We start from the raw sequence: 25927 nt of genomic DNA on the forward strand, positions 1-25927 counted from the left end.
TTTTTTCTTGAGAGCGCATCATTTAGTTTTCCAGACAGAATATTATAAAATGAATTATACATATTAACAATTAACATTTTAAATCAGCTAAAAGCCAGATTTTCTACAAGCTTTTACTATTTCTCTTTAACTACTATTGGTTGCATTTCCTTCTCCCTGCTTATTCTAGGCATGTAATTCCCATTCATATTGATGAGAGACATCTCAGTGTCTGGATTATATATCCGGACAGCAGACTAAATGCTGGGCTTTCCCTACATACTAGTTCATCGCATAGTAGCCTCTTTCTCCCCTGCTAAGAAGACTGAACTAAATGATCACCTATCCAGAGGATGGGTGACCAGAAGGAGATGTGGGGTGAATCCATATCTACTATTACAGGTAAACTTTGCAGACTGCAAGACAAATAAATACATTTGTATTTGCTTGAGCTGCTCCTTAACCCTTAGTCCTTCATTGTGGAGTTTATACAGCCCATATCACAGCCCCATGATGGCAGTTGCAATTTAGGTAGAAGTCAGGTTACACCTCAAGACTCTTCTAACTCACACCAGGAGCTGTTCCAGTCCCCAGAGGCAGTAAGATAGGGAAGACACAAGCCTCTCAGTCCCTGGGCTTTGCTCTGAAACCATGTTGGAATGAATTCTTCCGCTTGAAGTTTTGAATAAAAGTGTTTTGTATAGTCCTGCCTCCATCCTGAATGAACGGAGGCAAGTGCTTTTACAATACAGTATTTTTGTATGTGGATATATACATTATAATATGAACTGCCATGGTGGCTGAGTTTTCTGACATTATTTAGTGTCTGGGATCAGGATCATGCTGAATTACTATGTATTAACAAAAAGAAAAGGAGTACTTGTGGCACCTTAGAGACTAACAAATTTATTTGAGCATAAGCTTTCGTGAGCTGCTCAAATAAATTTGTTAGTCTCTAAGGTGCCACAAGTACTCCTTTTCTTTTTGGAAGTACAGACTAACACAGCTGCTACTCTGAAACCTATGTATTAACACTAGCTAAACATGTTTACTCATTCTTCAGCAAGCAATGAGCTCTTATTTTTCTTCTCTCTCAATACAGCTGAAGACCTGCAGAAGGGACCCACATCCAGCTGGTAATTGGAACTAGCTGTTTCAGAAAGGCAATTTGGGAACAAAATGATATCTTGTCCACTGGCTACAACAAAACAATCAACAGGCAGTAGAAGATTCAGGGAATTGAGAATGAGATACTGAGGAACAAACATGGAAAATGTAACGGACATTTAGGACAAAATGGTAGAATCCATACTGAAGGTAGCAACCTTGCACTGACAGAGCACAGAAGATGGACTGGATGATTTTATAGACATTACAGGTGGAAAATTAGGACAATATGAACAAAAGGGTTTATTTCTGCTATATATAAAATTGCAGCAAAAAATGTCTAGATTAAAGAAAAGGGCATGGGATTATGATTTTGAAACTGATTTCAATTGTCTGAATAGATTGGACTCCCATTGAAAATAGCTTTAGCTTTCCAAAGTTCGGGATTTGCAAAATGTAAGATCATCAATTTTAAATTAATCCTCAGAGCACATTTAATCTCTGTTAAAGTCACAACAAAACAAACTATTATGGATGTTGGAATTATAGGGCCACTCCATGACTATTTATCTATATGATAAAAACTTGAGAGTACATTTTTAGCTTGTGTGCTGGAAAAGATAACAAAATCTAAGAGACATTTCTAACTAAAACTGTGTGTCCTAGAATATGAAAAGTCCAAAAAGAAATTTAAGAGAGGGTAAATTCCACAGACATCCTTGAAGGATAATAAACAAATGCTGTAGACAGATTTTTAAAAGTCATTATAGATGGACGTATCAGTGACACTTGTAATATTAATTTTTTGATTTCTTAGGATGCAAAAAAGTTTATTTTTTTAATACTGAAAATTTCAAAATCATAAAAGGCAACTAGAAGTACCAGAGGTAACAGCATCCCTTTAGGTAACACAACAAATTCCTCTTTGAACACTAAGGAGCAGATTTTCAGTGGAATCTTGACTTCGCCTCCATTTCTGAGTATGTAGCTTTGCCCATGCATACTGCCACACACACTTTTGGTGCACTATCACCAGCACATGCAAGTAATAGATTCCTACAATGTGAACAAACGGATAGTGCATACTGACAATCAATCCTGAAAAGTCAGAAAGCATTACCACACGCTTACATTCAAGATAATTAAGTCCTGGAGAGGACAAATAAGATATGATACTTTAGGACAAAATTCTGCCCTCCAACCTGTGTGGCCAAATTCTAATAGAGTTTAAGGCCAGAAGAGACCACCAGATCATCTAGTCCCAGGTGAAATTAAGAGGGACTGAGGTGCAAGAATTCCTAAGACTCCCACAATAGCAAAGAATTGATTACATGACATATATCCAGATGATCCTAGTAAGTGACCAACACACCACATTGCAGAAGAAGCGGGGTTGGGGGGGAGAACGGGACCTATGGCCCTTGCCTATCTGACCCTGGGGAAAATTCCTTCCCAATCTCACATATGGCAGTCAGTCAGACCCTAAGCATGTGACCAAGACCCACCAGCCAAGAACCTAAAAAAGGATTCTCAGAGTTCTTTGTCCATCCTGTCCAATGTGCCATCTACAGCTGTGCCATCTACAGCTGCTTCAGAAGTAGGAGACCAAAACAAGAACAAAAATAAACAAACAAAAAACAGAACCCATGGGGCTGAGGGAGGAAGGAGATTCCATTCCTGACCTCTGTAGGTGAACAGCTGAAGCCCCAAAGCATGACATTTTAGAAACTAGAACGACATGAACCAGAAGGGAAGCTTCAGGGCTGCGAAGCCCTGTCCTCCACCATCACAAGCAACCCTGTCACACAATCCAACTCAAAAATTTGTCAAGTTCTGTCTTAAAACTAATTAAGTGGTTTGCTCCCACAACTCTTAATGGGAGGTTGTTCCAGAACCTCGTGCCTCTGACAGTTAGAAACCTTCCTCCAATTTCCATCCTAAATTTATTCAGGTCCAGATTATACCCGTTTATTCTCATGCTAAAATTGTCCTTTAGCTTAACTAGCTCTTCATCCCACCTGATGTATTGACAGACAGCAATCATATCCCCTGTCAGCCTTTGTTTAGTAAGGCTAAAAAAGCCAAGTTCTTGTAGACTGCTCTTGTAAGACAGGCCCTCCAGTCCCCTGATTATCCTACTAGCTCTTTTCTGCACCTGTTCCAGTTTGAATTCATCTTTCTTAAACATGAGAGACCAAAACTGTAAACAGTATTCCTTGCCGGGGGGTGGTCAAAAGAGGCAGAGTGGGCTGCCCAAGTGGGTCATATGCGCCCCCCCCAATTTCTGCCTTCCATTTAGCACAGAGGTTTTCAAACTGAGGAGCACACCTCTGTGCTAAATGGAAGGCAGAAATCGGGGGGGGGAGGGGGAAAGAGATGTGAACCTGCATACTCCCCCCGTGCATTGCCTCTAGTGGGGGTGCAAATATGTTTGCTCACCTGGGCGCTAAAATGCCCTCTTACAACTCTGGATATTAATACTTCTCTCTCTTTCTCTCTCTGTTGGATCCTAAGATATCAGATGAGGTATTTCAAGTTTTATTATTGAATATGCTGTATTATTTCCATGCACTAAATTCAAATCAAGAGTTTTCAAAAAAGCAGTGGCTCAGTACAGATTTAGGAGCCTATCTTTAGGCACTTAAATAAGTGGGGTCTGATTTTTCTGCAGTGTTGAGCACCCAGCAACTGCCAATGGAGTTGATAGAAACAGCTGGATGTTCAGCATTTTTAATGTTAGGTCATTTAGGGGTTTGCACTTACACATTGTTGCTAATATATGCAATCCAGGCTAATAAGTGATCATTAAAGTCATACTGTGAATCTCTAATATGATCTGCATCTTATTTGTTTTAATTATTTACCTATGAAAGATTGAGATACTTGGAGAAGTTTGATAGGATACACAAATTATGTAGGTCTACACTGAGTTTAGTGTTACTGAAGGGTCAAAATCTGTTGACCTAGAACAGATGTTTAAAAAAAACCAGAAAATATTTTTAACATAAAATCAATTACTTGATTGAGCTGATGCTTGCTTTTAACCTTTTTCCCATAGGAAAGATAATATTGATTTGCCTTTTACAGGTAATGCAAGATATGCAATATCTCTGTCCAAAAAACTCATCAGAATATTCAGGTCTTTATGGTAATTCTCAGATGCTTATGAAAACATGCAGCTATGACTGAATTCAGTTTGGTTCTATGCCATTAATATTGCGTGCTTCTTTCAATACACAGGAATATTATAAAAATGAGCTCTTCCCTTACTATTTTACTTAAATTCTCACATTGACTGAAAATCCTTTTTTTTTCATTTGTGTGGGATTTTTTTTTTGGCTTGAGTCTGCTAGTATATGTACTTCTGCCTGAACTAAATTTTATTTTAAAAATATAGCATTGGTTCTCATAATGCAAAGCTATTGGAATTGTTATTTAAGTGACCTATACTGACACACACATCATAAACCCATGGGTAAAGTTTATAAAGCAACTGGGAAAGACAGACTATTATAAATATACCACTATTTTTTGCAGTGTTGTTGGCATGTTGGTCCCAGGATATTAGAGAGACAAGGTGGGTAGAGAAATATCTTTTATTGGACCAACTTCTGTTGGTGAAAGGCAAGTTTCCAAGCTACACAAAGCTCTTCTTCAGCTCTGGGAAATGTACTCAGAGTGTCACAGCTAAATACAAGGTGGAACAGACTGTTTAGCACAGTGGTTTTGGAGGGTACGCAGAAGTCTTCCAGGAGGTACATCAACTCATCTAGATATTTGCTAGTTTTACAACAGGCTACATAAAAAACACTAGCGAAGTCAGTACAAACTAAAATTGCATTCATACAATGACTTGTTTGCACTGCTCTATATACTGAAATGTAAGTACAATATTTATATTCTGATTGATTTATTTTATAATTATATGGTAAAAATGAGAAAGTAAACAATTTTTCAGTAATAGCGTGCTGCTTCACCTTTGTAACTTTACGTCTGATTTTGTAAGCAAGTAGTTTTTAAGTGAGGTGTAACTTGGGGATACGCAAGACAAATCAGACTCTTGAAAGCGGTACAGTAGTCTGGAAAGGTTGAGAGCCCCTGGTTTAGCATAAGTCATTAACATATATTCTAAGGGACCATTCAAGGGAAGTAGCCCATTAGCATCCCTGTAGTCATAGCACAAAAAAGCAGGCTTAGTAGTTTACAGATTGTTGTAATAAGCCATAAATCCAGTGTCTTTATTAACACGATAATTTTAGTGTCTAATAAAGTTACGAATTTAAGCACCATGAAACCAATGATATACCTGAGATACATCAATGGTATTTTCACTCTCTGGACAGATTACCTAAACTCCCTGATAGATTTCCACCACAACTTCAACAACCACCCCCCATCCATCAAACTCTCTCTAGAGCACTCTGCCACGTCAGCATCAAGTCTCTAGACACCACAATCAGATTCAACAATGGAACCCTACAGACAATTATGTACAAGAAACCCATGCATCACCACATTTACTTTCCCAGAACCAATAGCCACTCCAAACACACCAAAAAATCTGCTATTTACAGCCAGGCCCTCAGATACCACAGAATATGCTACCAGGAGAAAGTCCAGGATACACACCTTAACAGACTTAAAACCACCTTCACCAAACAAGGACACTCCACTAGAAAAGTAGATCACATCATGGAATGGGACACCCAAATATCCAGAAAGAATCTGCTTCAATATAGAGAGAAAAACACCACCACCACCACCACCACCCCTTCTAACTGTACACCCCTAGTTGTCTCCTATAACCCTATACTGAACCCATACAGGGTATCAGTTAGCAATTACAACCCATACTCGATGGGCACCAAATCTTTCTGAACCCCCTCCTCTGGCCTCCACACAATTCCCCAACCTTGCCAAGCTCATAACCAGAAGCAAATTATTAAGATATTGTTGCTTAGTGTGCCCTTTTCCATTAGTGAGACGACAGAGAAGTTGCTTACATGAAGAATAATGAGATCTTTCTTAATGTTTATTTTCACAGTTATGACAGGTTTTTAAAGGACTTTGCCTTCAAGGATAAATTCTTCCTTTCAAATCAAATAAACCACTTGTTCCATATAAGGGAGAGGTTTCAGAAAATGAAGCTGCCTACATATTCAAATTAAGCACACAGTGGATAAATCTGTATTAAAAGATACAATTTTGCCGCCCCCCCCCCTTTTTTTTTTTACCATCACATCACTGAGGGCAGCCTTTTACCCCATTCCTTCCCAATAAAAAGAACATCTGAATCCCCAGAATTCACTGTACCACCAAGAGAGGAGACAGCAAGTTTATTCCAAAGTTGCTTGTGAAATAACCGTTTCATAAGCAGTCAACAGATGCATGAATCTGATACAAGAACTTAAGTCTCCCTTTAAAATCCAAAGTGCCACATCTGCAAAATCCCTAGCTTTAGCCTCCCAAGATGCTTTGCTAATCTTTCCATAAAAGGGAATATATTTCTTAGTCTATCATATTTTTAACACAATTTAAAAATTACAGATTAGTAATTACTGAGAACTCTATTTTCCTATTTGGCACAGTCCTACATTAGTGGTGGTGCAGGCCTACAGAACACTGCTCATTGATAATGCATAGGCAGGTGGCAGACTATTACTGATTGATTATTTCTCTCCATTAACAAACAGAAGATGTTCTATACCTGCAAGACATGCATGGAGCTAGTCTACGAACATACATGCTCACCTTATTGTTAAATTACCCCCCTCATCACCTGTTTGTTTTTTGGTTTGGGGGAGGGGAGGTTGGGGTGGATTTTTTGTTTTGTTTGCCTTTTTTTTTTGTGTGCTTCTCTTGTGCATGGTCTTAAACTGTAAGACCCTCGAGGCAGGAACTGTCTTCTACTATATGTCTGTACTGTAAATATGGCATTTCATAATTTGTGTGTGCTTCACTATGTGACATTATTTTAAGTTTTGTTTGCAACATAAATACATATGTAATCTACATGCAACAATCAGCCATCTGGTAAGAAATTAATAAGTGTCCACTTTTTCACAAGTTACTTGTAAGGGTCTATTTATACATATTTTTTATTAGATACTTTAACAATCCAGAGTTGTGTGAACTGGGTCATGTTTGTAAAATTGGCAGTTCTACAAAGCAATTTGTGGGCAGATCCTAATACTCAAGCAGAGTCCTACCTGTTTCAGCGAGTGTCTGTACGGACTCCCAAGTTCCCTCGTGTAGATCGCATTACAGAATTAGGGCCATCTGTTGCCCTAGAATTTGCTAAATAGCATTCCAAAGTACCAATGACCAACTTGCAAGACTGGTAGTGTTGCCAGTTGCCAGGTTTTCGACGGAAACATCCAGTTGAAAAGGGACCCTGGTGGCTCCAGTCAGCACCGCCAACCAGGCTGTCAAAAGTCCAGTTGGAGGCACAGCGGGGCTAAAGCAGGCTCCCTGCCTGCCATGGCTCCATGCGGCTCCCGGAAGCAGCAGCATGTCCACCCTCCAGCTCTTATGCTTAGGGGCAGCCAAGGGGCTCCGCACTCTGCCCCAAGCACTGGCTATGCAGATCCCATTGGTCAGGAATTGCAGCCAATGGGAGCTGCGGTGGCGGTGCCTGCAGCCAAGACAGCGCGCAGAGCCGCCTGGCTGCACCTCCACATAGGAGCCAGAGGTGGGACATGCTGCTGCATCCAGGAGCTGCTTGAGGTAAGCGCCACCCGGAACCTGCACCCTGACCCCCTCCTGTGCCCTACCCTCCCGCCCCACCCTGGATGCCCCTCCCACCCTCTGGGATCCTAGCCCAGAGCACCCTCTTGCACCTCAAACCCCTCATCCCCAGCCTCACTCCAGAGCCAGCACCCCCAGATGGATCCCTCACCCTGCCCCAACACCCTGCACCCTCCCACCCTGATCCCCCTCCCACCCTCTGAACCCCTCAGTCCCAGCCCGGTGCACCCTCCTGCACCCCAAACCCCTCATCCCCAGCCCCACTCCACAGCCCTCACCCCCAGCCAGAGCCCTCACTCCCAGCCCACACCCCAACTCCATGCCCCAACCCCGATTTCCCTCCTTCTCACTGAATCCCTCAGTCCCAGCCTGGAGCATCCTCCTACACCCCAAACCCCTCATCTCCAACCCCACACCAGAGTCTGCACCCCAAGCTAGAGCCCTCACACATCCCAACCCTCTGCCCCAGCCCAGAGCCCTCTCCTGCACCCTGAACTCCTAATTTCTGGCCCCACTGTGGAACCCACACCCCCAGTCCAGAGCCTGAAACCCCTCTCACACTCTAACCCTCGCCTCAGCCCGGAGCCCCCTCCCATACTCCAAACCCCTCAGATGCACCCCCCAGCCCGAACTCCTCATCCCTGGCTCCACCCCAGAGCCCATACCCCCAGCCAGAGCCCTCACCCCCTCCTGCATTCCAACCCACTGCCTCAGCCCACAGCCCCCTCCCACACCCTGAACTCCTCATTTTTGGCCCCACCCGGGAGCCAGCGGGAGCCCTCATCCACTCCCACACTGCAACCTCCTAAACCAACCAGATGAAAATGAATGAGTGAGGGTGGGAAGAGCGAGCGACAGAAGAGCGGGGGGATGGAATGGGTGGGGGTGGGGCCTTGAGGGTATGGCGGGGGAATGCTTCAGAGGAGAAGAAGGGCAGGGGCAAGGGTGTTCAGTTTTGTGCGAGTAGAAAGTTGGCAACCCTAAAAACTGGTAATATAATCTTTTGTCTTAAAACAGAGAACCTTAAGCAAAGTATAATTCTGATGCTGCACCACATTTAGGGCAAAAAGACCCTAAGTGAGAGACTTAATGTTTATTTCACACTTTATGCAATACTGTGGACAATATCCTTAGGCTCAAAACACAATGTAGACCAAAACAAAAAAGTAGGGTAAAGAGTAAAAAGAAAATACACTGATGTACTTGTGTGGGGCACCAGAAAACGTTTCAAAATGTTCTAAGTGAAAGCAAATGTTTGGAAGAGACTCAACCTTTAAAAACCGGGGAAAAAAGTATTTACAGTAGTAGCTCTACAGCTGGCTGATAAAAGAATTACATAATAGAAATGGGGTACTGAAATACTCTTGAAATAACAAAATACAATCTGTATAGACAAAAAAAATTCACCTTCTAGTCTGTGAAGAGTTATAACACATTGCACTGAAGAGGTGATTTCCAGAAGGAAATATAAACCACAGCCTATAGCTTTGGGCATTATTATAGCCCATTGTTGCTGATGTTTTCCAAGCCATGGTCAATAACTCTATGTCAGTCAAATACCTATTCTTGCTTTAGGAAACATCAGTAATGAATTTTTTTAATGCCTTTGAAAGCACTCAATAAAAAATTGAAATCCTGAGTTATCCATTCAATAATTTAACATTTGTTTTAGAAAGCTGAAAATCTAATAGAATTATGCTCCCCGCTGCTGCTCAGTGCAGAGGGGAGCCAAGTGTGGGCATGGAAAGGGCACAAGTGGCCCTGGTAAATAGTACTTAAAGACTGTCTTCCCATACAGAGATCCTGAAATCCACAAGGAATGACCCAAAATTACCAGCAGATCTTCAGGCTCCATACCTCTTGAAGGTCATGACTTGACTCTCACTGTCTACCTCTTCCTTTAGGGGAGATTCAAAGCATTATCTTCTCCTGCATCTTCCTCCTTGGAAAAACAAAAATACTGTAGCTCTAATGGGCATGAAACTAGAGCTTTGAGTGGTGGACTGTGTGAAGCTTAGAATTTAAATTAGAAATGGTAACGTTACAAAATTAATCACTTGCCAATAAAGGAGCGTTCCCCACAGCACATTGTTGAGTGCTTTGCTAGTAAATTATCCCAAGTGATGCAACTCCTATCAATTCCTGTAGGAGAGCGTTGCACAATCTAATAAACTAACATAGAATAATTAAATGTTGGGCTAGAAGGGACCTTTAGAAGTCATCAAGCCCTTTGCACTACAACAGAATTAAGTATACCTAGACTATGCCGGATAGGTGTTAGTCCAACCTGTTCTTCTTAAAAACCTCCAATGATGGGGATTCCACAACCTCCCTTGGAAGCCTATTCCAGAGCTGTATCTAACCTAAATCTCTCTTGCTGCAGATTAAGCCCAGTACTTCTTGTCCTACCTTCAGTGGCTATGAAGAACAATTGTTCACCATTCTTTTTATAATAGCCCTTTACATATTTGAAGACTATCAGGTTCCCTCTTAATCTTCTTTTCTCAAGACTAAACAGGACAGGTTTTTTTAACCTTTCCTCATAAGTCAGGTTTCCTAAACCTTTTATTAATTTTGTAGCTGTCCTCTGTACTCGCTCCAATTTGTCCTTATCTTTTTTTAAGCTGTGGCACCCAAAACTGGACACAATACTTCAGCTGAGGTCTCACCAGTGCCGAGTAGAGTGGGACAATTATCTCCTGGATCTTACACATTACACTCCTGTTAACAGACCCCAGAATGATATTAGCCTTTTATGCAACTGCATTACATTCATGCAAGTAGTCAATTTGAGATTCACTATAACTTCCAGATCCTTTTCAGCAGTACTACCACCTAATCAATTATTTCCCATTTTGTAGTTGTACATTTTAATTTTCTTTCCTAAGTGAAGCACTTTGCACTTGTCTTTATTTAATTTCATCTTGTTGATTTCAGACCAATTCTCTAATTTAACAAGGTCCTTTTGAATTCCAATCCTGTTCTCCAAAGTGCTCGCAACTCCTCGCAACGTGATGTCATCCACAAATTTTATAAGTATACTCTCTACTCCATTATACAAGTCCTTATTTAAAATATCAACTAATTCTGAACCCAGGAGAGATCCCTGTGGGACCCCACTTGATATGTCCCCCAGTTTAACAGTGAACCATTGATAACTATTCTCTGAGTATGGTTTTTCAATCAGTTGTGAAACCATTATAAAAAGTGAGTGTATCTTGACTACATTTCCCTATTTTGCTTGCGAGAATGTTATGTGGGATTTTGTCAAAAGCTTTACCAAAATCAAAATAGTCACCCACACTTCCCCACATCCACTATGCCAATAACCTGTCAAAGAAGAAAATTTGGTTGGTTTGACATGATTTGTTCTTGACAAATCTATGTTGGCTATTACTTATGTTATTATCGTCTAAGTCTTTACAAATTGATTGTTTAACAATTTGTTCCAGTATCTTTCCAGGTACTGAAGTGAGGATCACTGGTCTGCAATTTCCTAAATCTTGCTGATAGTGTGATCTTTCCTGATACAGAGCCTAATTTTTTTCCTCTCAATTTCAGTTCATTGCCTCCTTTTGCCAGCCTGAATAATTCTTCTCCATTCTAGGAGTTTACAAATACTTTCAAAAGTATTATTTTCTATCAATAAAAAGAGTCTGCCTGTATTATTTAAGAGGACACCATCCCAAGGTAATTTTAATATTTAATACATAATTGGAAAACTCCCTAGCAACTTGAATTGGAATGTCTTTTATTAATAACATGTATTTTCTTCCACTGCCTGTACATAATGGTTTGATATTACAACATTATGCATGAATGCTCAGCTGCTGATATTTTAAGGAAAAAAATAATCAAGCCAATTATTTTGAGAAATAAAATAGCACATAAAATTATATAGACTTGGCAAACAGATACTATATGGGAAAATATGGCATGTCAAATATTGGTCCTATCAAATTTTAGTATTACCCTTTAATACACTGTATTCAGTTTCTGCTTATTTGCTAGCCTGTGGACAACACATGAAGTAGTGCTTCCTACCTCTCATCTTTTGTCTCAAGCATGTACTAATTACTTCTGGCAAAAGAAATTTGCATTCTTAAATTTCCTCCAGGTTCTTCATTCTATTTGTCACTTATCTTCTTTCAAAGAGATTTGCTCTTTAACCATGAACTGTCACTGGAGTAGTGTTTAAGGTAAAGCATGCTGCCTTCAACAGAAAGGACTCAACCACCTCCTCTGGTGGAAGAATCAAAAAAGTAGGTGGATTCCTGGCTGTGCAATGTTGCTAGAATCCTGTAATCTGTGGATACCCACTTTATGTCCACGGATCACGTTTGCAGATTGCGGATGGATGCAGATCCAAATTTTATATCTCGAGCCCTGCAAATCTGCAGATATCTGCTTTATATCCGCAGATGCAGATATACATGGACCATGCTTGGGGCTTGCAGCTCGGACGCGGATACAAATTTTGCATCTGTGCAGGGCTCTAAATATTGCTCCTCCTTCCCTGGACTTTGAGGGTCTGGGGATCCACATTGCACATGCTGTGGGAAGGAGTGGAGAGAACCAAACAGAACATTCTATCCTGAGATAATACATTGCCCAATTTAAAACACACAGGGTATTAAACTGAAGAAGAGCTCTGTATAAGCTTGAAACTTGTCTCTCTCAATAACAAAAGTTGGTCCAATACAAGATATTATTCACACACCTTGTCTTGCAGGGTATTAGGCAGATTCCCTATTCATGTTTTGGAATATGCCTCTGAGCAGATTCAGGGAATCAGGTGACAGCAAAGGTAGCTGAGACAGTAAAACTCTTTAAGGTTTCCAGGTGAACAGGTTGGATTAGTAAAAGTTTACTTGTCTATATTATTTGGAATCTCTCTCAAGCTCTGAGCGTACAGGCAGTTCCTTTGGGATAGCCATGAGATAGGCAGACACAGTCACAGCATCTTTCTTTCTGAAGAATATATCACACTAAACCTCTCTGTGTTTGAGACTAGCTTTGACAGACTAGCTGATAACTGCTTCCTTGAAATCCATGCAGAGTTTGGAAAATCTACAAGCTTGGTGGTGGGACTGAACATCCTGATTTTCTGCAGGGAACATCTCCCACCCACCAGTTCCCCATCATGTGATGGAAACACTATGAGGAAAACCAGCAAAGTTTCAAATTCACTTTGTAAGGTTTTCCCAATTAGAATGAAGTCTGAACCAAGATGATCAGTGTGGCAATACCTGGCAGTGATTCATAGAACAAAAAGGAATGGAAAATATAAAATGTAGTGGGGTTAGCTACAGCAGCAGGAAAGACAGAGAAATGCATGAAAAAGACAGATAAATTGGAAATGAAAGATAAAGAACATGAAAAGCAAGAAAACAATGAAAATAAAACAAGAAAAGACAGAGGGGGGAGAGGAAGACAAAAGACCGGTAAAAAGCAAATAGGAAGAAATGAGAAAAATAGAGAAGAACAGTGAAAGAGAAAAACATGTGGAAAAGGAGAAAGAGGTAGGAAACTGATATAGAGAAGATGCGGAAATCAGAGAAAAGAGGACAAGGAACCAGCCAGGAAAGACAGCAGTTACTTTTCCATTGTGTTCTGGACACTGGAACTCCCACTGGTTGTTTTACTTGGTTGAATTTGTGAACAATTGAAAGTACTTACTTAAGTCTAGCTGAATGACTAGAAACAAGAAAAATAACTACAAGATAGCCATGGAACAGAAAAAAGCTTTAAGAGATTACTCTTTACACTAGAGCTGAGCAAAAATGGGAATTTCCATCCCACAGGAAAGCCCAATAGTTCAACTTGTTTTTGTTTCGAAGTGGGACAAAAAGTTAAATATTGAAATTTTTGGGGAACAAGTTCCAAAAAATTTCGATTCAGAAACATTTCCTTTCAGCATTTTTTAAACATTTTTATATTCCCAAATCAAAATATTTCATTTTGGTTTGGTGAACTGACTTGACATTTAATTCTGAGTCAGTTCAACTTTAAACTGCAGCTCCCTATAGTGCCTTATTGGAGTTGTAGTTCAGATGAGTGATGGGCCGTATGGGCCAGGCTCCATGGGCAGACTACATCTTCCTGATGCACCCCTAGACATGTGACTCCCATGCTGCACAACACAGCTTGGACATGGGGGATGGGGGAAGACCAAGTTGCATCATGGGAGATATAATGCAGCCAGGGTGCTTAGCCAGAGGGCATGAGACACCTGGACTATAACTACCACAAGGCAATAAATCATCATTGGGAAATGAGGTTTAATAATGAACTGATTTGAAACAAAAAGTGTTGGATCAGTTCAAAATATTTTAATTTGTGTTAAACTGTCCAAATAGGTTAAACCAATGGAAAAATTGGAAAGTTTCAATTTTGCAGAAACTGCATTTTGTATGGACAAATCATTTCAACCTGCTCTACTTGTACCTTCTACCTAGGTTGAGTAGCAAGAATCCTACAGCAGAGTCACAACCCACCAAAATAGTAGGGTTTTAAGCCAGATGCAAACTTAAAATAGTCGAAGAACATTACAACACTTACAGAATCAGTGGAATTTAATAGGAAAAAGATGATCTGTAGTCCTCTATATTAGTAGTGGAGGCCAACTAGGGCACAAATTGAAATATGTTTCCCTAAATTTTATAGTAGGGTAGCTAGAAACTACATCAGAATCTGTAGCTGAAATGAAACCCAGATGGTACAACTTTCAATATCTCCAAAACCCAAAAATACTACCAGTTTCACATTGATGGAAAGAATTTTGGAATAAAAGGAAACCATTTAAGATCATTTAACTTTCATGCAATAGGCCTGCCAGCTAACAGAAATAGAGGAACCTGATCTTACAAAACATACACCCACACACAGAAGTGTACTGATTTTCACACTACCAATTTAAAAAGACAGAAACAGATAACCAAACTCAGAAATGTGAGGTGGTATAAATTTCACTCCCTTCACTCACCAGTGCATAAATGTAAAGTGAATCAAAGATGTTGTACCTTACATCCCAAGGAATCAGAAAAAGGTATAAGGTGTAAGTTAAAGTAGGAGTTGACCTACTTTAACTTCTACCACCTTATGCCTGCTAGTAGTTTATTTTCCTTACTACAGTCCTCTCCTTGCTCCTTTAGACTCAAAGATGAAATCTTGGATTTCACCAAAGCCTTTAGACTCAAACTTAGTGATTCTCAAAAGTTTTTGGCATGTGAGTCACTTTATTACCACTGGGACAAGTGATACAATGTGATACAAGTCACATGAGGAAAGTTACTCATATGCCTAAATCTTTGCAAGATAAACTTCTAAGGTCTTGTCTATACAAACAATTAGTGCACAGCAAGCTGTGGTGCAATCCTGCAGTAGCCCTGACAGGCATTGTCTATGTGTATCCTGCTGCTGCAAACTAGAAGTTCTTTAGTGCATGTTTCAAATCGGGGTAGATCAAAGCACAATCTGGAACTTTTAGTGCATGGCAGCGGGATCCACACAGACAGTGCATGGCAGACTAGGGCAAAGTAGATGTACAGCCCAGTTTGCCACCTACTAACTGTTTGTATAGACAAGCCCTCAGTAGACAACCTTAAAAAAACACGTATCTTCAATTTATACTAACGGCATGGTTACAAACTTCACTGGGAAGTATTTATATGCCAGCAATTGAGTTGCATAAATGCAACTTGAATGAAGGGATGTTGCATGACAGTTTTGTCAGGCCTTTATGAAGCCAACTGCAGAGGTTGCACAGGCTTAAGGCTGACACTTATCATATCAGGGCCTCCCTGTAGAGCAGGTCTGAGATAACGGGACAGCTAAATAAGTATCAGCTTACATAAACTAGATGCACTTTCTGTTTTACAAGTTATAGGTTAAACTAGGTTTCAGAGTAGCAGCCGTGTTAGTCTGTATTCGCAAAAAGAAAAGGAGTACTTGTGGCACCTTAGAGACTAACAAATTTATTAGAGCATAAGCTTTCGTGAGCTACAGCTCAATGCATCCGATGAAGTGAGCTGTAGCTCATGAAAGCTTATGCTCTAATAAATTTGTTAGTCTCTAAGGTGCCACAAGTACTCCTTTTCTTTTTAGGTTAAACTAGGTTACATATAACTATAATATTAATACTCACTTTCACTGGGCTGGGGGCAGGGGGTTGGAGTGCAAGAGGGGGCTCCAGATTGGGGCCAAGGGATTCGGAGCATAGGACAGGGCTCAGGGCTGGGACAGGAGGTTGGGGTGCAGGCTCTGCGGTGGGTCAAGGGATGACTGGTTTGGAGTGCAGGAGGGGGCTCAGGGCTGGGGCAGAGGGTTGGGGTTTGGGAGGGGGTGAGGGCTCCAGCTAGGGGTGTGGGCTATGGGATAGGGCCAGGGATGAGCAGTTTGGGGTGCAGGAGGCAGCTCAGGGCTGAGGCAGGGGGTTGGGGTGTGGACTCTGGCCTGGCAGTGCTTACCTTAGGCAGCTCTTAGTCAGCGGCACAGTGAGGCTAAGGCAGACTCCCTGCCTGCTGTAGCTTTGCGCAGCTCCCAGAAGTGGCTGCCATGTCTGGCCCCTGGGTGGAGGGGTCAGATGGCTCTGCGTGCTGCCTGCGCCCACATGCGCCACCCCTGCAGCTCCCATTGGCCGCAGGTCCTGGATAACGGGAGGTACGGAGCCAGCACTGAGGGGCAGAGGCAGCGTGTGGAGCTTCCCTGATCACCCCTCCACCTAGGGACCACAAGGATATTCTGGCTGCTTCCGGGAGCTGCACGGAGCCTATACAGGCAGGGAGCTTGCCTTAGCCCCACTGCGCCACCAACCGGACTTTTAATGGCCCAGTCAGAAGTGCTGACCGGAGCCACCAGGGTCCTTTTCAACCAGGCGTTCCAGTCGAAAACCAGATGTCTGGCAACCCTACCTCACGTGGATCAAATTGCAGCCTCCAGGTCTCTCTACATCCTAACCAGCCATTGTGGCAGACAAAGTGGAAAGAAAATATCGCAAATGTTTGATACCACTTAAACTGGATGAATAACAGTATTTTCAAAACTTGACATGCCTCCTGTTCTTTTGTTCTTGGTGAATAAAATCAGGGGTGGAAGTAAGGCGGTACAGGCTGGTATGACATACCGGTAAAAAGTGGCCACCGGTACCGGTCCTACCACCTTAATTTAAAGCACTGCTGCGGCAGCGTTTTAACACTGCTGCCCCTTTCGTCCCCCTCCCCCACACCAGACTGCCAAAAGGAGGGGAAGCAAAAGGAGTAGTTGCCCTGGGGCTGGTGATTTAAAATGGCCCAGGGCTCTGGCCGCTGCTGTAGTCGCGGCAGTGGCAGCCAGAGCCCCGAGCCCTTTAAATCGTTGCTGGAGCCCCGGGCGGTGCGGGCCAGGCAGCGTTCAAGGGCAGGCTGGGGGACACTGACCCCCCAACCCCGCCCCTTATGCCCAAGACCCTGCCCCTTCTGGGGGGGGTGGAGCCAGCCCCCGTACCAGTAATTTTTCAATTTTACTTTCACCCCAGATAAAATTAATGCTTCAAAAATATCAAATAAAACAGATTTTTTTAAAAAACTTACATTCTATTTTTTTAATTTAAATTAAATATAGAAAATAAACATATTTAAAATTAAATTTGGAATTATGACAACTTGTTAAGGCCAAAACTAATTCTAATCTATTCAAATTGTTTTAATTAAATACAAAAATTATTAAGAAGTACATATTTGATGTCAAGTTTTAAAGAAAGTCAAACAACTGAACTGCTAGAAGTCACTGGCTAAACACTTGGATCCAGAGTCTGAAGTATTAAACCAACTTTTGACAGTTGTAGCCTATTCTTCAGGTTCAGACAGAATATTTTCTTAATTTTAGTTTATTCAACTAGTTCAGTTTGATAACTAATTAATTTAAAGACTAACAAATTTATGTGAGCATAAGCTTTTGTAAGCTACAGCTCACTTCATTGAAACCAATTGGAAGTTGAAAAGTTTGAAAAGGAGAAAATTTGTTTTGCCTCTTCCAATCTATGAATAAAAACTAAGTGTGAGAAGATGAGATCTACTAGTTCTAAAATATTACAGGACATAGTGACCAGAACAATCAGCTCAATTCACTAACTACAGATAATATATTCCTTTGTTTAATAAACCAGTTAGTTTTAAATGTAAAACATGCTTTGAGAAATCTTTTCTTATCTATCCAGCATATTTAAGGAAGTTTATTTAATAAACATAAATAAAAGGCTGTTTTTGTTCATTTAAATTGAATTTCCTTCCAAGTACAGCTTGCCTCAAATCACAAATAAAAAATTAATCATCATCTAGTAAATAAGAACTGCATTATTCACCATTTTCTAACATAATCAAAAAGTATGAATATTAAGGATCTGAATAAAATGCAAGTTAAGCTATATAATTACTTAAATAAACGTGTGTAGGAATAGTATATCCTCTTCATTGGCAAAAAGAAGCACCAAATTTAGTTTAAAGGCTATATTTAGTTGCAAAGGAACACATTTTAATGGTTAGCAACCAATGAGAATCACCTTTTATTTAGGAAAACAAGTAAAAAAGTACACATGCAAAATATGATTAAAATCAAATATTTAAATCAAGGTTTGCTGCTTGCTGATTTAAAATCATGATTAAAATCAGTGATTTAAATTGCTTTGATTCAAACCAATCCACCCTGCAATAGTGCCTAAAGGCCCAACTAAAATCAGACTCCATTGTGGTAGGAACTGTACAAACACATAGTAAGGGCAGAAGAGCGTGCAGTCTATGTAGACAAGACAGACAGGTGGTTTGGAAAGGAAACAGAAGCACAGAGAAATAGAGTGGCACACTCAAGCCACACAGCAGGACATCAGCAGAGCCAGGAATAGAAGCCAGGTCTCCTGATTCTCAGTCCAGTGCTCTATCCAGTGGACTCCATTTGCTCCTTTCCCCCCCCCCCCCCTTCTTGGTCTCCTTTTTAATTCCCTATGCTTTTCTTCAGTATTCCTCCAAACTAATTTTGAGTTCCTCCTTATTTTGGCTAACTCCTTCCTTCTAATCTTTTTCCTATTATTGGGAATCAGAAGAAAAATGTTCTCTCTTGAGTTTCTTATTAGTTTCTGGTTCTCTTCCTCTCTTTGTTTTCCTTTTCTTTCAGCATTTTTACTTCACAGCAGAGAAAAAATAAGCTGTGTAAAAAGTTAACTGTGATAATTTTGTTTCTTTATTTGTTACCATGTTTCCTTTTCTTTGTGTCTCTTCTCTTTCCTCCGCACTGGTAAATCTCCTCTTCCTTACATTCTGTGTCTTATTCCCCAAATCTCTTTCCAATCTGTTCTCCTCTACATACTAGGCTGAACTGTGCCTTATAGGCACTACTATAAATTGGGTGCATTGCCCAAGCCAGAACACTAGGAGGAAACTTTGACTCAGCAAAACACAGTACCGTACCTGCCAGGACTGCTTACCACAAAAGGGGTTTAAAACCTCTTAAGAAGGTGCAGCATGGGTCCCCATGATCACGGATCACTTCAGGATGACTAGTGCTGTTTGACTTGTGCAGATCTTGTGCTCAAATGAGTACAAGGATTGGAATTGTTCTTGACACTTGCATTGTGACAGAGGAAGGAGAGAATCTTTGCACTTTCCCCCCTGCCTTGTACATCCACATTCAAGCATGTCAGAATCTAGCTCTGTGTGTCATCCTCCTCTACCAGTCTTTTCTTCCTCTTTTGACTCAAGACCTAGACTGATCCTCTCTCTCCTCTGACAGATTTTATCCCCAGGTTTCTCCTTCACCACCCCACCCCCCTCAGAGCAGATTCCCCATCCTTGTCATAGAATTTGCCTCTTCAAATTTGTTTCTTCTACCCACCCATCCATGATTGCTTCCAGAGATTCTTCCCCTAAGATTGCTCCAGATGTCACACCACTCATCCCCAAGATCTTGCCACCAAGTTTCCCACAGATTCAGTCACATATTATTGTAGACTTTTAGGAAGAATGCAGCTGATAACATAACAGGGCAGACCTGCCTGCATTGGTGCAGCCAAAATAAATGAATATTTTTTTAAAGGAAAAAATCCTGTATATACATTTTAAAGTCCTAAAGTGGGTTCATCACTCGACACAAACCCCTCACAACCATCACCCCCACCACACACATACACACACCAACAGTTTTGCCAACCGCAAGCGTTACAAATAATCATGATTCAGCCCTCACCAAAAAAATAGTGGAATCATCACAGGTTGCCTTTTATCTGCCTTTTGGTTTTCTGAGCCTTTAGAGTACACTCAGTTCCAGCTTGGAGGTGAAGTCAAGGAGGCAGCCAGATTGGCTGGTGGGGAAAGGAGGGGAGGGAGTCTCAGAAACCAGACTGGTTGACCCTATCTGCCAGCCAAAAGCCAAACACCCAACAGGAAAGGATGAGTAGCAGAGCTGGAAATTGAGCTTTTGGCCAAATGGCAGAGATTAGGTAGCTTTGGCACCACACGCTTGCCCTCTCACTCCTGCTAAGAGACTGGAAGAAGCAGCCTGCAATGCCACCAAAGAGGAAGAGAAAGTAAAACCATACATAACCATGTAATAGCAGTTAAGGCAGAAGACTGCAAGAAGCAGCAATTCTGTTTTATCACTATTTGTCTTTTTCTCTTCACATAACAAATGTAATACAAAGGAACTACCTGGGCATGGTGGGGTCCAAATAACTGTGTTTACTGAATATACACAACATGCAACTCCTTGCTACATACTCACTACTATTCTAATGGCTTCTAAAATACAGAACACAGTGAGCACTACTGCAAGGCTCACAAGGGATTTAAAGAGATACTACCCTGTTTCCATATAACATAATTGCAAACCTCATTGAATTTGAAAGCTTTCTGGGTGATTTTTTTTTGCAGTGGGGTGAGGAGGGTCATTTTTAAAATACAATTTTCATGATTGTCTAAATCCTGGAATGAAACTCAGGAATTTCTGTTCTTATATCAAATGCTTCAATTGCTTCAATGAGTCTGAAAAAATAGATTACCCTCAGTAAAGATGGCCCACATTTCCCTTTCAGTCAATAGGATACTAAGGCATGGTCTACACTGGGGGTGGGGAGGGAGAAATTGATCTAAGTTACGCAATTTCAGCTACGTGAATAACTAGCTGAAGTTGATGTACTTAGATCTACTTACCATGGTGTCTTCACTGTGGTAAGTCAATAGCTGATGCTCCCCCATCAACTCTGCTTCTGCTTCTCACTCCGGTGGAGTACAGGGGAAACGGGAGAGCGCTCAGCGGTCGATTTATTGCGTCTCTTATCATGTCTAGATTAGACGCGATAAATCGACCCCCACTGGATCGATCGCTGCCCGTCAATCCAGCGGGTAATGTAGACAAGCCCCAAGAGAGTGCAGAAAAATGTAAGAGCAAGAGGAAACTAAGGGGTGCAGAAAGGGAATCTGAGTGATTGAGAGGGAATATGGGGTGCAGAAGACTGTAGAGCAGTCGTTCTCAACTAGGGATACACTGGGGGTACTCAGAGGACTTCTGGAGGGTACATCAACTCATCTAGATATTTGCCTAGTTTTACAACAGGCTACTAAAAAGCACTAGTGAAGTCAGTATAAACTAAAATTTCATACAGACAAGAAGCATGTAAAAAAAATTTTCAATAACAGTTTGCTGTGACACTTCTTTATTTTTATGTCTGATTTTGTAAGCAAGTACTTTTTAAGTGAAGTGAAACTTGGGGATATGCAAGACAAATCCAACTCCTGAAAGGGGCACAGTAGTCTGGAAAGGTTGTGAGCCACTGCTTTAAAGGAGCTGGAAAAGTGGGAGCAGAGAAATTTGGAGACTGTGCGGGAAAAGCAAGGAAAAATATGGGTGTTACTGGGGGAATGAGGATTAACAAATTTAGATTGATGTTGTGGGGCTTAATCAGTATTTTCTGAAGTGTCTTCACCTCATCAGTTGAAAGGTGCTATATAAAAATAAAGTACTAATACATATGAATAGTTATACAAGCACTGGCCTGTAGAAATATTCAGTCTGACAATTTAAAAATATGTTTTTCACTGCTTCCAAAAAAACTACAACATATCCATGTGTTATGAGAGTCACTGAAAGCCCCAAGAATGGACATATGAACTTATTCAAACATACCCACAAGTCTAAAACCCCCACTTTGTTTCAGCAGTTGTGAATTCTGTATGTTCAATATTTATTATGAACTAGCTATACTTCCTGCAATACACACAAAAAATTAATCTAATTTATGAATGTTCTTGTTAATATAACAAAAAGATATCTTGTAACTTTTGTTTTAGATGAGCCTTAATTTTGCTGTGCTACCCTTCACACACACACAGCTTGAAATGCAATTTACAATTCTTCATTTGGGTCAAGAAGCTATTTGAAAATTACACTTTCAAATCAAAGTCAGCATCAGATATAAAACATTATGGGTAAATTTGTAGAAGCTACCTAAAAGGAGTAAGAGCAGTGCTTTCAGTAACGTCAAACATTTTTAACAAAAAGAAGGTTTTGTCCTTAATTTCTTTTTTCAGACTTGTTGGTTTTGTCTTAAAAATACTTAGCTAAGGTTTTTAATATAAAAAGGCAATCTTACAAATATGTACTGAATTCTGCAAACAGCAGAGGGCATTCTACTTCTAAATTATTTTAATATACCTTTCCCACCTTATTTTAGCCCCCCCCTGAAATTGCACTACCTCGTTCCTGTTCCACTGTGATATCAAAGCTATCAGGGGAGCCCACAGAAGCACGGTAATAGAAAAATTTATTATCTCATTTATGACTTTTGAGGAATGTCTCTTTTCATTATGTATCAGTCAGGATGTACAGATGTGCACTACTGAGGCACACACATGTTCTTTTCTGGACCTGCACTATATCTCAAATATTCAGGGCCAAAAATCTTTATAAATGACTACTTAAACTGTGCCAATAAAAACTGTGTATGCACCCACTTTGCAAAGAAAACCCACACTTACATATGCAAATAGGTAGTTATGCACATGCAGTGTGGCCCATTTGCACACATAATTACCTGATTCAAGAGAGCAAATATGAAGTTTGCACAAGTTCAAGTACCTGATTGTTCATTCATCCATATATATTTTTACCTAAGGCTGGACAGTGTACAACTTCAGCAATGGTGTATGAAAATTTAGCTCTCAGTCAGAGCCAGATTCTGCCTGATCTTTACATGGGTGTGTAATGGAAACAGTATGCAAAGAACCATCTCCTGCACCCTACCATGTGCAGTCTGTGTAAGTATGAGGCATAATTGCAGTCCCAGTGAAGGAAATGTTCCATCTCTACTCCCCGGGGGACACCTAGTGTCCCAAAAGGAAGTGTACTAGTGGTCCCACTCCTCCATATGCATTGGGGTTTAGGAAGACATTCCCTAAAGCGGTGAGTTTCCACCTCATACTTTACACTGGCAGCATAATGTAGTTCTAAATAATAAGAGTGTATAGAAGCGTGGGAGTCACGTTTTCAAAATTATACCCGACAACATATATTTCTGCAAACTCAGAAGCCTGCATGCAAGTCTGAATACTCCCACATGTAGTCTCTGCACACCCGAAAATGAAATTGCAGTTGATTTCAGTTGGATTTCTTGGTGCTCAGCACTTGGGAAAAATCAGTTTGGGCACTCAAAAACTGGGGCACCCAAAATGTGTGGACTCTGTTGAAGATATAGGCCTAAGCTAATAGAGGACTGGACTGGCAACCCTTTCGCACATAAGTAATCATTGCCCATGTAAATAGTCCTACAAATTTCAATGGGGCTACCCTATCTATGAGCAGCTTTTACTCTTGCAGATATAAAGATACTAAGATCAGGGCCCTAGGATAGTCCCCATTAATAACCAATAAATATAAATGTATCCCAGAAGAGGGCTAGACATACATAGCAGAAACAAAATCCAGGAGGTATATTAGATAGGATAAAAGTGTATAGGATATAAACCTTCAAGTTTCAGCATACAAGCCAACCACAAATTGTGTGAGGATAAGAAAACACTGTCCCCTGGAGTATAGTAGTCCATCATAAAGGTTTTTCACCTTCCTCTGGACACATCTGGTACTCTAACTACTCTCAGAAAGGAAATACTAAGCTAGATCAATTACACTGGTCTGATCCAGTATGACAAATCCTATGAATGCTGCAATCTAAAATTCTGCCTGTGAAATATGAGTACTGAAAGAACTTTGTCTTTCTAGGGCTCCACCTAGCGGTCTGAAACAACATTTCTCAATCTAATATTCACATGACCCAGAATTCACTACCTTTCATCCCACGAACAGAATATGTCTGGATAGCCGAAAAATTGAAACAGAAATAAATGATAATTCTGAACAGCCTAGACAGAAGCATTTCTATGAGACTATTATACCAGTATGATTTTTATATCCTGAAAGTTGCACTCTAACTTTTGATAGTATACAATGACAGCTGAGATGCTAAGTTGACAGTCCCTGGATTTGTACGTTTAAGGACTAAAGGCATAACATTCTCAGAAGATGACCAACAACTCTGGAATTCACTCCAGCCTTAGGCCAACAAAGGGAGCAGGCATGGTATAATAGCTGTTCAACAAATAACAATATTCTGAGGGGTAGATTCAGGTTTAGGGTTATTTTAGATTCAGCAAGACAGTTATTTTTGTTCTCTTAAACAGTGGTGGTTGGCTGATTATTTGCGGTTTTTAATGTAAATATGTCTAGTGATTGTCTGTTCTATAAATGGCGGCGGGGGAGTCTAAAAGTAAACTTAGTGAATTCAAATACACTTCTTCTGTCCTTACACTGTATCTAAAAATAAATAAATAAAATATGTTTCTGCTTGGAGGTAAAGTAATATATAAAATACACTTATAAATGTTAAGATCAGTTTAAGATTCTGTAAATAATTCTTTTTATGGTGTCATACATAATTTGTCTGATACACACAGTGGATTGAAATAACCATTGATATTATGTTTTTCAACTAGTCCTTGTGAAACCAAAAGAAAAATTAAACTAACAACAAAGCTTGACTGAGTAATTAGAACACACATCCAACAAGTTCCCTCAACAGCTTTGATAAGAAAAATGTAGTTTTGCACATCTGTTACTAAAAGCATATTTTAAAAAGAGATTGAAAAATATTTATTTTTCAGAGGCTAGAAATTTAATTATGGACAAGTTTAGTTAACTGTAGGCAAAGTGAGCCTAATGTTGCAACCCTTTGTTCAGGCAAAATTGCCCCTGAAGTCAACTTAAGACAATAAATTCAGGCCCATTATTGCTTTATAAGAGAGCAATCAGAGCCCAGATCTTAGGTATAGTCATTTAAAAATAAAATAAAATAAAATAAATAAATAAATAAATAAAAACTTAGTCCAAGGAATTAACCATTTTCTGGTTTGCATAAGAAATGTACAGATTAGTTTTTCAACACTTAACCAAACACTTAATTTTATACATCAGAAAATCTTCAAATCACTATATATGTCTCAGAATTGTTATAGGTCTGCTGCAATCTCTTTTTAAAGGACTGTTTCTGCTAAATGCCCAATTACTTCAATATGTGGAAGTAGATAAAGAGAATTTGGATGCAGGCCTCTGAAATGAGGAGGAGTCTGGCTAATTTTAATAACGCGAGATTTGTAGAAGCGGGGATAGTGCGAAGTGAGTGGAAAACAACTGTGAAAGAAGCTGTTGTGACCTTGTATTAGATAAGAATAGAATGCAGAATATAAGAGAAATTATAAGAAAAATAAGATTCATAGATACTAAGGTCAGAAGAGACCACTATGATCATCTTGCCTGATCTCCTGCACAACGCAGGCCACAGAATCTCACCCACCCACTCCTGCGAAAAACCTCTCACCTATGTCTGAGCTATTGAAGTCCTCAAATCGTGGTTTAAAGACTTCAAGGAGCAGAGAATCCTCCAGCAAGTGACCCGTGCCCCATTATACAGAGGAAGGCGAAAAACCCCCAGGGCCTCTTCTAATCTGATCCGGAAGAAAATTCCTTCCCAACCCCAAATATGGCGATCAGCTAAACCCTGAGCATATGGGCAAGATTCACC

The 25927-nt window shown here is 40.4% G+C and overlaps 1 protein-coding gene across 4 annotated transcripts in view; it reads right to left on the reverse strand.

The window, feature by feature from the left end:
• The window catches only part of C2H8orf34 (chromosome 2 C8orf34 homolog), a 258751-nt gene that overhangs the window by 217138 nt on the left and 15686 nt on the right, over positions 1 to 25927 (reverse strand). The window contains exon 1 of one of the 4 annotated variants that reach the window (XM_038389175.2): positions 9691 to 9793. The exons of 2 other annotated variants lie outside the window; for them this stretch is intronic. Coding sequence is in view for 1 of the 2 variants with exons in the window: in XM_038389174.2 (XP_038245102.1) it covers positions 9668 to 9688 (21 nt within the window). In the remaining variant the exon portion in view is untranslated. Of the gene's footprint in view, positions 1 to 9667; positions 9794 to 25927 lie in introns of those variants that run through there. One more of the 4 variants, XM_038389174.2, reaches the window with a different exon arrangement.

Source organism: Dermochelys coriacea, chromosome 2, assembly GCF_009764565.3.
Source record: "Dermochelys coriacea isolate rDerCor1 chromosome 2, rDerCor1.pri.v4, whole genome shotgun sequence".
In the NCBI taxonomy this organism is placed as follows: domain Eukaryota; kingdom Metazoa; phylum Chordata; order Testudines; family Dermochelyidae; genus Dermochelys; species Dermochelys coriacea.